This window comes from Typopeltis vanoorti, chromosome 14 (assembly GCF_054136105.1).
Source record: "Typopeltis vanoorti isolate ZY-2024b chromosome 14, IOZ_Tvanoo_1.0, whole genome shotgun sequence".
NCBI classification, from domain to species: Eukaryota; Metazoa; Arthropoda; class Arachnida; order Uropygi; family Thelyphonidae; genus Typopeltis; species Typopeltis vanoorti.
Window position 1 is genome coordinate 95,731,954 of NC_143562.1, and position 13,281 is coordinate 95,745,234.

Genomic DNA, 13,281 nt, shown 5'->3' on the forward strand with positions numbered 1-13,281 from the left:
CACATATGTATTGGAAACAGTCACCTTATAAATCTAAAGCTTTAACATACTGCTTCATAAGACCTAGTTTGATGCGTAGAGGTGGAAAAACGATTTTTTCTCTGTCGATTGAAGGTTGATTTATAACATTCTGTTCTCCAACATTTAAGGATATTCTAAGAGGCCAATGTTTCTGACTCCAGTGTTGGTTTCTAGCTCGACTATCCCAGAAGCATAGAAAACACGGAAACTTTGTATATCCTCTTTGAAAGCCAAGTAAAAAGTTCACCATTTTAAGATCCACACAGATGATCCAGTTGTGGTCTGTATATTTTAATAACTTTAGAACCTTTTTAATGTCCTCATATGTTTCCTTTAAGTGGACTGAATAGCCAATAGGAATTGAGCCATATAAATTCCCATTGTGTAGTAAGACACACTTGAGACTTCTGCTTGAACTGTCGATAAATAAACGCCACTCATTTGGATGATATTGTACAAGATTACTTTCCCTGCTACAATAAAAAGTTATCTTCGTATCTTGCTTCAGTAAGTTTTTTCATTTAATCTTGAAGCTAACAATTCCGATGATTCCTTTGATAGGCCCAAATCTCTTACTAAGTCATTCAATTCCGCTTGAGTAAAATGTTGCGGTCCAGAACTAGAAATTAAATTTTCACTGTCTAAATCAACATCCGGGTCTTGTTCCTCAAGAACATCTGGCATATCCCGATCATGCTCGTTCTCAAGTAAAGGAAGTCCTTTATAAATTGGCACGGCTATTTCATTGGAATGAGCAACTGGCCGAATTGCTGAGTCAAGATTTGGATACACAATTTTTTTCTTATTCTTATTATAGCCAGAAGTCTGAACTAAACAAAAATAGCAATCATCTACGTGATTTTTCGGTTCACGCCAAATCATTGGAATGCCAAAAGCTAATTTTTGGCATTTTCCCTTGCTCCACTGTCATAAATTTTCTACACGACTTACACACTTTATTTGGAATCCATGACTTGTCCTGATCTGCAATTTTTACGTCAAAGTATGCAAAGTACACTTTCTTAACGAAATCAGTGATATTTGTCCTTTGACTGGGAACAGTAAAGCTGCCACAAATGTAGCAGAATGAATCTACACTATTGACACAATTTTGAGTAGTAGACATGATGTATTTTCTTCACTGCCGACTAACATGCAATTAACAAGACAAAAAAAAACAGAGACTTTATTGAAACGTTATAAGCGCTCATCATACTTTCACGATCAATTAACGATCGACTGATTTCGATCGTTCTTTGTCCGTTATGACGCATATAGCATTCATTTGTTTTAGGCAGTTGTCATCGCCTACTTTTCATCACCTAAATGTATTAGGTCGGTTATCGGCTCTCTCGCATTCAAAGCACCAGTACGTGCCGTTGCCGGTTCTTACGCATTTATTCGTTTACTAACAAGCGAGAGCGGTGAGCGCTCCGATTCTGATCTGCGCACCGCTTTGAATAATAGGCTATATCTTCGGGAATTTTTTGAATTTCTTGATAAAAAGTTAGGAACAGATTTTTAAAAGTACATACTTTCAGAAAATAATATTAAAAAATCAATTTTTTTGATCCTCTAAATAGTACTGCCTCCTTAAAACTATCAAAAACTTACAAATTAGCAAAAAGAAAATGCCTTAGAGGAAAAACCTGACGTGATAGAGAAAAATGGGTTTGATATTTGAAATCAGCGCACCCAAATTAGTAAAAAAAAAAAGTGTCAGATCATAATCAGCAGAAAAAATTTTTTTTTTTGTTGGCCAGTGTTATATTTAGGTGGGAGATGAATGTCATTGCTTGGTGTGAGACCACTGCCTTGCTTATTGGGGGCCTAAAGTGGCTTGGAAAAAAAAATTCCATGTTTTGTCACTAGAGCAGGGTTTCTGGATTATATTTTAAAAAAAATGAAAAATATAAAAAATATATATGTATAATTGATAAAAAAGAAATCCCTGGCCATCCATGGTAAAAATTGTGTTAAAGGTTTACATATAACCTTTTGTGGATGGAAGCAACATAAATAAATAAATAAAATAAAAAGTTAGTAAATTCTTGGCTCAGTGACTTCAGTAATGATCACTCTGATATAAGAATTAATAAAATCTAGGATCACTCATTCCAAGCTTTTCTTCTTTTGTATTGTATTGTCATCACTAAAATATTGACATAGAAATTGCAAGAAACGTGTATTGCTGCACCAGATCTGAACATAGAGGTGTAAGATAACAAGCAGGATGTAAGGGAGTTAACTTGTTTCTCTTTAACATTTTAAATGGACTACATTTCACTTTTTTATAAGATATAGTGCATGATGATACAGCAGTATCATTAAGATACAAAGATGGAAGATACAAATAAAATGTGAATCACTTCACTAGAAAAGTTTCTCACCAACATAGATTAACTTTTTAACCTCCATATACCACAGTACAGAGGCAGATATGCCTAACTACAAAACTATGCTATAACAAAACAATATTATAGCAAAACAGTGACCTCATGCAAGTGTTATCATTTGTAATTTTAAAATTTTTATGCATTGTTTAGTCAAGATGTCCTTTTGGGGCCAGTGTGATATCTTTGCTACCATCTCTTTATATGTAGGTATTGTTTAAAAATAAACTAGTTTTATTTTACTTTTAGCATGGAGCCAATGTGAATGTTGCTGATCTCTGGAAATTTACTCCACTTCATGAAGCTGCTGCAAAAGGAAAATATGAAATTGTTAAATTACTTCTCAAGGTTAGTTTTTTCTTGTTGAGATTATTCATTGCTGTAATATGTAAGTAAAATTCTTGAATGCCATTCTAGAATTAGTAGATGATTTTGTATGCTTCACATAACTCAAAAAAAAAAAAAAAAGCTTTTGTTTCTGGGAATATTTCTGTGGACATATTTACACATTGGAAAAGTAGAATGAATAGTAATCAAATATTTTACTATAAATATATATATATATAGAGATATATATATAGACACACACACACACACTATCTGATCAAAAGAGTCTGTTCTGATTACTCAAAACTGTAATCAGACTTTCCCTGTGACACACTTTCCAGTATGAAAAGTGGGTCCATCCTTTGCTTCTATGACAGCTCTAACTCTTCCAGGGAGACTTTCTACCAGGTGTCGGAACACCTCTAGAGGAATGGCAGTCCATTCTTCCTGAAGAGCTGTAGCCAGAGTAGTTCATGATGTGGATCATTGGGGGTCTGGAGTGAAGTCGGCATTCTAATTCATCCCAAATGTGTTCTATGGGATTCAGGTCAGGGCTCTGGGCCGGCCAGTCCATTTCTGGAACGTTATTGTCCACAAGCCATTCCCTCATAGGCCTTGCTTTATGGCAGGTAGCATTGTCATGCTGATATAGGCAATAGTCATCACCAAATTGATCTTCTACCGTAGACGGTATACAATGGGCTAAAATGTCCTTGTACTCTTCTGCATTTAGATTTCGGTGTAGTGTTACAAGAGGGCCAAATCCATTCCATGAAAAACACCCCCACACTGTAACGCCTCCTGCTCCAAATTTCACTGCTGGCACTACACGCTTGCAGGAATCATTCCCCAGGCATTCGCCACACCCAGACCCTCTCATTGGACTGCGACACGGAAAAGCATGATTCATCACTCCACGTTTCCAGTTGTCGACTGTCCAATGGCATCGCTTTTTACACCACTGCAGGCGTCGGTTAGCATTCACAGGAGATATGTTTGGTTTATGGGCAGCTGCTCAACCATGGAACCACATTCCTCTTAATTCTTGACGCACAGTCATGGTGCTGGCTGGACAGTTAATAGCACTGCAGAACTTCCGGGTAATTGTTTCACTCGATGTCTGGTGAATTCCATGAACAACCTTCTTCAACACTCAACAGTCCCTGTCTGTCATTAATTGCAGCCTACCCGACCGTGGTTTTGTTGTGGTTGTGCCTTCACGTTTCCACTTCACAATCACATCACCGACTGTTGACTTGGGCAACTTGAGGAGGGTTGAATTGTCTCTGACAGATTTGTTACTGATGTGGCAACCGATAACTAGTTCACGTTCAAAGTCATTGAGGCCTTGACCTACCCTCTGCTTGTACTTCTTATCACTGAACAACACACACAGCTCCATGCCTTCTTTTATACTGGTAAGTGAGGTCTTAGCGACATCTAGACGTCAGTTTACGAATTACAGAGGGTGTCCGGATACTTTTGATCAGATTGTGAATAAATTTCATTAAATTAGCTAATTCTTAGATAAAACTTTCACTGCCGTTTATAATTTTTTTTAATAATAGAAAGTGATTATTTCAGAGTCATATGCAAATAATGCATTTATACCATAACTCCATCAAGAATTTAAAAACTTAAATATAAGAAAGAAAGGGAATAAGATTCAGGCATAAAAGTTAGTGTGGGGTTTTTACTAGATTAATGTGGAAGAAATTTTTTTGTATAACATAGGGAGATGTGTAAAACAAGAGGACATCCATGGAAGCTGTATACAGAAGGTGTGAGCGAGGGAGTGAGTAGCAGTTTCTTTGCATGGAGAGTAGTGAGTAGGATGTATTGTCAGAGAGTGCATGAACTGCAAATGGGTTTAAGGATGGTCTTTTTGTGTGTGTGTGTGTGTGTGTGTGAATGCGACTGTCTATGATTAGTTTTTTGACTCCATAGAGGCCTGATGCTGCTAATAATAATTGTACATGTGACCATTATTACACACAGTCAAACCTTTCTACTTAAATTCTGTTTCTTTGGATTTACTTACCTCTATTTTTTCCTCCCTAGATTTCTTGGTCATGCCAAATAAAACAAAAATAAATTACTCTAATCTTGATACAGTACAGGTATCCCTCGCTTAATGCACTGAAATTAATTGCGCCAATCCCTTGATATACGCGGCAAGAGTTTTGATTAACGCACCTTTAACCCTGCAGAGCTCACAGCTGATCTGATAGATACATGCAAAATGTTTTAATATAAATATTGTTACACAATCCAGTGTATAGCTTGGAGGTCATGAGTAGCTGTGCATTCATATGTTACGAGTGATATTCCGTAGTGTTTTTTCCTGTTAGTTTGGTTTAACACATGTTATGTAAAGGTTTGTGATATTCGACAGTAAATTATATCTGAGAGATACCGCGACCTCTGATGTCAGTATAGTATGGTTTATTTTATTTTTTTATTTATATTTTATTCTTTGTTCAATAATTTCTAGATTGTAACTGAAAATAAACCATCATGTATTACTGAAATAGAGATCCAAAGGCTTATTTATCATAAATGTCCTCTAGGAGATATGCTTTACATTATGGAAAATACTAAGGAAAGTGATCTGGAGCTTACTCCACCTTTACTACGAATTGCCCATAAGGTTGCTTATGCTTGAATCCGCTGAAACTTTTAGTTTCTATATATATTCAGCACGAAACTCTTGTAGTTTCTATATTCAGCTATGAAATAATGTTGGATTCAATATCCACTTAATTTGTACCATCATGTATTATATTTGCAGTGTTTTTTCTTTGTTTTATTGCTTGTGTGCCGAGGTCTGGAGAGTCATTTTGCTTGTTATCATAGAATTTATGCCGATAAGAAAATAACTAAAACTGTTCAAATGACTCTTGATAACTTCTTTTGATAAAAAATTGCAGTAAATAATGTAGGTACAAGTGTATTTATTAAACATTTACTTTGCATTCATTTTTTATCTTTCCTAAAAGAGTACCATATAAAACGAATTATTAATACAGTAATCGATCATGGACAAGTTGTAATTTTTACCATTGATTATTAGATTTGATTAATGCGATTTTGATATATGCGATAACATCAAGGGATTAATTAACCACGTTAATCAAGGGATACCTGTACCATACTACTTAATATTCTAGATACTTTACTCCAAACTTTCTCTCTTGTGTATAATATGTTGAACAATTTCTGTAGTATGATATAATAAAATACCTAGACAGATAAAAAATGTTTATCTTATTTTTCTCAGAATGTTATCTTCAGTTCTTATATCACCAGCTTTATGAACTTCAATTTCTTTTACAATACTCTTAAGCTCCTTTTCTTTTTTTCAGTATCCTTCAGAATATTTTACTGCCTTTACATCATTTGATTTAAATTCTTCTGAATATCTTCTCATGACCTTTTGCACATAACTGGCTTTCTTATAATTTTGTCTGTATTCTCTAAGGGTACTGCTGATTTGCTTACCAGGAACTTCTGATATCATTTCTTATTTTCCATGACTCCTCTTTAACTTCCTCCACATTAGCTGCTTGACTTTGATTAGTTTTAAAATTTCATATATATATACATTTCTTTTCAGTGTGATACTCATTTTTTTTTTTATCTTGATCAAAACTAAATGGTATCCACTTTCTATTTCATACCTCTGTATGCTCTTGAAATCTCAATTAGTCTGAAGATATCACCATAAACCATAGCATAATGAGACTTATTTCTTCAGTTCTCCATTTGAATTTATGCACATTTCTTTGTTGGCACATGGTGTTAGGTAATACACTGCTTGGAATTAAGTCAATGGACACCATAGTATGAGGAACAAACAGTCATGGCACCCACTTTAATAAGATGCAGGATCTCCTTTTCTTGCGATGACTGCAGCAATTCTATGGGACATACTTTCCACAAGCATACAGTGGCCATCGATGGGAATTTGGAACCTTTCTTCCTGTAGGCATGTAATGAGGTCCTGAACTGTTGGAGGGGGGGGCAGACCTCTTTTGATCTTATCCCATGCTCCAGTTCACCCTACAGATGTTCAGTAGGGTTGAGATCAGGGCTCAGTTGGAGGTCAGTCAAGTGGTGATGTTTATGTCCACAAACCATGCAGTTACAGCAGCAGCCTTATGACATGGTGCATTGTCTTGCTGAAATGCCACAAAATAGGAAGCATTGCATTGTCTAGAATGTTCAGGTACCTCTTGGAGTTAAATATTCATGCCATCACAAACAGAAGTCCGAAGCCAGACCAGGAAAAACAGGACCACACCGTCACCTGAATTTCATAGTTGAGGTTATGCACTCGTAAGAGACTTTCACCGAGTATCAGCCACACCCATATCTGTTCATCTGCTCAGCAGAGGGTGTAGCATGATTCGTTGCTCCATAACACAATTTTCCAAGCTTTCATGTCCAACTGTACATGCTGTTTACACCACTGAAGACAGCACTGCATGTTGGTTTGGTTAATATGGGGCTTGCATATTCTGGTCCCGCCATGGAAACTCATGTTGTGAGCTATGGTTCTGAATGTTTTGGTGCAGATTTGTGTTCCATTTGATGCTCAGAACTCAGTGTTCAACGTGCTGGCTGAATGCAGCAGTTTTTACATATTATCCTTCATAGCATCCTACGGTGAGTGTGGTGGGTAGTCCACTGCTGGTAGCACTTGCATTTGACTCCCTTTGCTTCTCAGTAGGGTATTACTGATTGTTAATACAGAATGGCTCAATTTACCGAACAGATAGACTTGCTTGCAACATGGCATCTATTACAATGCCTGTTTCAAAGTCTGTCAGTTCCTTTCTCGCATCCATTTCACCCAAATGGTTGCAGTGACTTGGGAGCATAATATTCCTCCAAATTTTTACTGCAAACACAACTCATTAAATGGCATAATACACCTTGCCCATGGGAGAGTCAGTTGAATTCCTTCCAAGCATTGTATGGCTTTTGCCATTATTATTAGTTTTGCTTCTCATTCTCCCAGTATTTCCAGAATATTCCTTTGTCTGATTCATTTCCTACTCTGCTGTTTAGATCTTTAGCTTCACTCTCTAATGACTCAAAATTTTTTGTGTCCATCTTCCTTACTAGAATATTCTGTGGGACCATAAATGAGTTTCAATGTTCATTTTCCCATATTCAATTTTTTTCCATCACTCTTGAAGTTACTTGCCATTCAAGATGTTTAGTATTAAATATTATAGCTAGTCCTTCCTTTCCTTGATGACTCTTCAATATACGTAGGCCGTTCAATAAGTAATAAGACTATATTTATACAGAAAACAGATTACCTTTAATCGTCATCATTTACATGGTCTTTTTCTCGAAGTAACTACCGTGAGACGCGATGCATTTGTCCCAACGTTGCGTCCACTTCTTAAACGCATGTGAGAGTCCGTTTTTGAGAGTTCTTTCAAAACCGCCTCCGCAGCTTTTACACATGCTTTGTTGCTTTCGAAATAGCGGCCTCTTAGTGGTTTCTTGAGCTGAGGAAACAGCCAGAAATCGCACGGTGCGAGATCAGGACTGTATGGAGGGTGTGGTAGGATATGTGTTGTTCTTCTGCAAAACGTCCACTGCACAACTAGCAATATGTGGCCTTGCATTATCGTGGTGCAATAAGAAGCCATTCTTCAGCAATAGACGCTTCCTTTTGACGTGCTTCATGATAATCGCTGCTGTGTTGATCATTGTCTCTGTGATGGACGTTCAAGATCTTCCACATTTTGCCTTCCTTCCTTAAAAGTTTTATGCCAGCGAAAAACACTTGCCCTCGACATTACTTCATTGTGGACAGCTTCGCGTATCATGTTAAAAGTGTCCGATGCTGATTTTTGCAAATGCACACGAAATTTAATCGCATAACGTGTTCCAAGGACGCTTCCATTTCGAAGACTGGTCGCACCTCATTGGCGCGCCGATGAGCACTTGCGTTTAGTCACGTGACACTCTGGCACATCAGCCCGTATACGCCATCTATCAACCTCTTGTTAATACAGACAACAACATTTCTTTATTCCACAGAAATTAATATTGTGATGAATGGTTTCGCCACAGTAAAATTAGTCTTATTACTTATTGAACAGCTCACGTATATCAAGAATATATCATCTCATGATTATTATTTAACAGTATTTCACTTGTTTTTTTTTTTTTTTTTTTTTTTTTTTTTTTTTTTTTTTTTTTTTTTTGCATTTATCTGTACATAATTGGTTACATAATCATGTAATTTCTGTAATTCCTCTAGTAACTCAGCCTGCCTTCCATTGATGCATCTAGTGTTGTTGGTAGCTGTCTTTAATTCTGTTAAGTTTTATGTTGTTTCACTAATTGGCTTTTCACTGTTTGTCTCAGTTTCGCGATGAAAATGTGCGTGTGTGGGGGGGGGGGCATTTAGTCATGTGACTACTCAGCTAGCGTGGCTTTTCACTAAACTATCATATTTTTAATTTAAGCTAGTTGCAGAATACAGTTTAGTCAGTTAAGTCCCATATTGCCAGACTATACTTATTCTTTCACTGTTTGGAATATATATTTAATAAAAGGACTCAGCACAGGAAGATAAGAATTGAATATTGGAGGTATCCTCCTAGTAGTCTTGAATTTATGTTCAAGCAGCAATTATTTAGTTTTATGTTGCATAGTTTGTATATTCCTAATATGAATTATCTGTTTAAACTAACTGAAGCTAATTAATTTTCATTTGTTGTTGTAATCTATATGTTCATTACTGAACCCTTGATGAACCCTTATACGCTCATCAGTTATTTTAAATTCTGTTAAATTTACTGAATTACTTTTAGAAGTAATTTTCCTCAGAAACTATTAAGTCACCATCATATATTAAGTAGTAGAAGATATTGTATTTAATAATGCGAAGCAGTCAGAACATGTTACTTTGGTTTTTTGCATATTTGTTCAAACAATGCTCTATTTAAAATAGCTATTTTTATGTGAAACTGTAGTTATTCTGTAATTTTCAGAGTGTTTTAAGTTTCCTGTTAATTTTATTGTTTATAGAATGGAGCAGATCCCAGTAAGAGAAATCGTGATGGACATACACCTTTAGATTTGGTAAAAGAAGGTGATCAGGATGTAGCAGACTTGTTGAGAGGTAATAATAAAATTCCTTCTTTATGTTTATTAAAACATATATTGTTGCTTTGCTTTGAGTTCTTAGAAAACAATGAAAACAAAACTTATTAAATTGTGCTAAGGCTTATTAGAAATACTAAGTAAAAATAATTGCAAAACCACTTCACAAGACCAAAACAGAACTATCAGATTACTTATCAGTTTATTTTTCTACATTATTTTTTTTTTAAAAATAAAGATAAAGGCTGCTTTCTTTTTTCTAAACAAGATTTCAAGTTCCTTAGACATACAAAACCACCCCACTTTCAACACAAGAAACCAGGACTATGCAAGATCTTTTGCATGTGTGGAATCTGCTGTGTAGGACAGACAAGCCGTTCAGGAGAGATACATGTGTCAGAACACATCAAGGATGTGGAGGAGGGGGGGTAAACTTGACTGGCAGTACATACAATAGATAATGAATACCAAGTATTATTGGCATCATACTGAAATGACGCACAGTGACTATATTTTTCTACACCAGAGGATTTATGAGCCTCCTGAAATGTTTAAAAACCCAAATCTTAGTATCCTTAGTCATCTTCCATTAAAATGATTTGGTACATGCACACCTCAGACACTCATTACAAGGGTTGTTTGAAACGTTTAGTAAAAAAATAAGTTAAACAAATTGTTTTTGAAAAAAATCACCTTTATTTCTCAACATAGTCCCCATTGAGGTCTACACATTTGGTCCAGCAAGTTTCCAATTTTTTCATCCTATCTAAAAAGGAGTATTTACCAAATTGTGCAAATAGTCATTGACAGCCTCAATGACATCTTCGTTCAAAGAAAAGTTTTTCCCACCGAGCCAAATTAGAATACAGTGGATGTGGAACAATTTGAACCTCATTTCTTTCAATTTTGTCATTGTGACGGCCGAGGTGTGGGACAGTGTATTGTCTTAATGAAAGAGCACTTTTTTGTGCACCAATCTTGGGCATTTTTTCTTCAGTTCTTCTTTTAAACAGTTCAACAATGACGCATAATAGATTCCTGTTATTGTCTTACCTCTTTTCCAAATAGTCTATCATGATAATTCCTTGGGAATCCCAAAAAAACAGTGGCCATCACCTTCCAAGCTGACAAGCCAGTCTTCGCTTTTTTTCTATGCTCTTTCACCGGGCATTGTTCACTGTTTTAACTGCTTCTTGGAATCAGGTGTGTAGTGGTGGATCCAAGTTTCATCTACAGTCACAAATCAATGCAAAAAATCCTGCAAATTACAATTAAACATCGCCCAAACACTGCGTTGAAATGTCTTTTTACATGCGTTTTTGATCGACAGTCACAATCGTGCACACAGCTTTTTCATGTGCAATTTTTCTTGCAGGATATTATACACCCGTTCAGTTGAGATGCCTACAATCTCAGCAATCTCACACACTTTCACTTGGCGATCTTCCATAATGATACCATGGATTTTGTTGATCATTTCCTTCGTAGTGACCTCAGTCAGGCATCCGGAATGCGCTTCATCTTTGATAGACTTACGACCACGTTTAAACTCATTTATCCAAAAATAAATAGTCTTTAATGCTGGTGCAGAGTCCCCATGAACTGCATTCAACTCGGCTTTGATCTGCATAGCCATCCACTTCTTCAAATAAAAGTGTTCTATCACTGCACGAAACTTATTTTACTCCATTTGTATGGAAAAATGCGAACATGGTCATTTTAGGGGTGCTTAAGGGTCAAAGCTGTATAACTGAGAGGAGACCTCCACATAGCCTTTAAAGGAAAGCGGAGAACCGACCAGGGCTTCTGACCTAATGTTCAATCCTCACCTTCTCGTGGTGCACCCTGTTGGTATCTACTTGGATACTGAACGAACGAGGATGAACTGGCAATTTGGGATTTAGCCGACCGAATTGTATTCTTATTGGTTAAACCAAAATAAAAAATGATGGTACAACATGACAAAATTTCATGCCGGCTGGGGCATTGCCCGGTTAAACAAGGCCCCTGTTGTTTTCGCCAGGGAACCAGGGCGAACAGCGAAAAGTCAGCTACTGGAACAAATCTGAAAACAAACCCCAACTCGACATCACCAGAGTTGAAGATCGGTACTATCAACATAAGAAGCCTGAATGGCAAAGAAATGGAGCTAGCTGAGGAATTAGAAAAGTACCAGATCGACATAATAGGGTTGACTGAAACAAAAAAGACCAAAACTAGTGAGATCTTTCTGAGCAATAAATACAAAATGTTATATTCAGGCAATGACAATCAAGGAAAAGAAGGAGTAGCCATAGTATTCAACACAAAATACGAGGCTAATCTTCTTGAATGGCAGTCAGTCTCAAGTAGAGTAATGTGGGCAAATATGAGAATGGGGAACTGGACAATGAAACTTATTTGTGCCTATGGTCCCACAAAAGGTTCTACTAAGGTAAAAGGAATTTTGATGCTTTAGAAAAAGCAACTGACACAATGAAAAAGGAAAAGATGGTCCTTGTTGGGGATCTAAATAGCAGAGTAGAATATGATTGTGAGACATACAAAAATATAATTAGAAGAAACACACGTATAAACCACAGTGAAAATTATTTAATTGTAAATATTTCATCCTAAGTATCTTAGGACATCATCAGTACAGTATTTAAACAAAAATTAGGAATAACATACAGTTAGGGTGCATGATTACAATAGAATCTCATGAAAACGTGCATAACGTGCTAAAGTAGTACAAAAAAAAAAAAAAAAAGTTAATTATTTAACACAGTTTTGTATGATAATTTCCCATACTTTAGGAATAGTAAGAACGTCGTTGCGGTTTAGATTTGGTCTGTGTAGTAGGGCTTCAGAACTTTCTTTGTATAAACGTTCATGTTTAAATAAAGATCTATGTAAAAGATTAGCCTTTTTCCAATGGATCCTATGGTTTGGATTTTCAATTCCGTGTTGAGAGAGGCCAGATTTTTGCGGTTTAAGAAGACGAATGTGGTCTTGATGTTCCGAGATGCGTTTCTGAACAGACCTACCTGTCTGTCCAAAGTAAGATAATTTGCATGAGCATGGAATCTCATAAACAACCAGGTAACATCAAAGGTGAGAATTTGTCCTTAGGAGAAGGTAATAAGTTCTATTCCTAAAGTATGGGAAATTATCATACAAAACTGTGTTAAATAATTAACTTTTTTTTTTTTTTTTTTTTTTTTTTTTGTACTACTTTAGCACGTTTTCATGAGATTCTGTTGTAATCATGAGCCGTAACTGTATGTTATTCCTAATTTTTGTTTAAATACTGTACTGATGATGTCCTAAGATACTTAGGATGAAATATTTACAATTAAATAATTTTCACTGTGGTTTATACGTGTGTTTCTTCTAATTATGAACGCACCACAGGTTTCGTTATTTA

General features: G+C 36.1%; 1 protein-coding gene across 1 annotated transcript in view; it reads left to right on the forward strand.

Moving 5' to 3' along the window:
• Tnks (tankyrase) overlaps window positions 1–13,281 on the forward strand; it is a 443,661-nt gene that overhangs the window by 209,871 nt on the left and 220,509 nt on the right. The window contains exons 14-15 of the mRNA XM_090403559.1: window positions 2,664–2,762; window positions 9,801–9,894. Of these exons, the coding sequence (XP_090259685.1) occupies window positions 2,664–2,762; window positions 9,801–9,894 (193 nt within the window). The remainder of the gene's footprint in view (window positions 1–2,663; window positions 2,763–9,800; window positions 9,895–13,281) is intronic.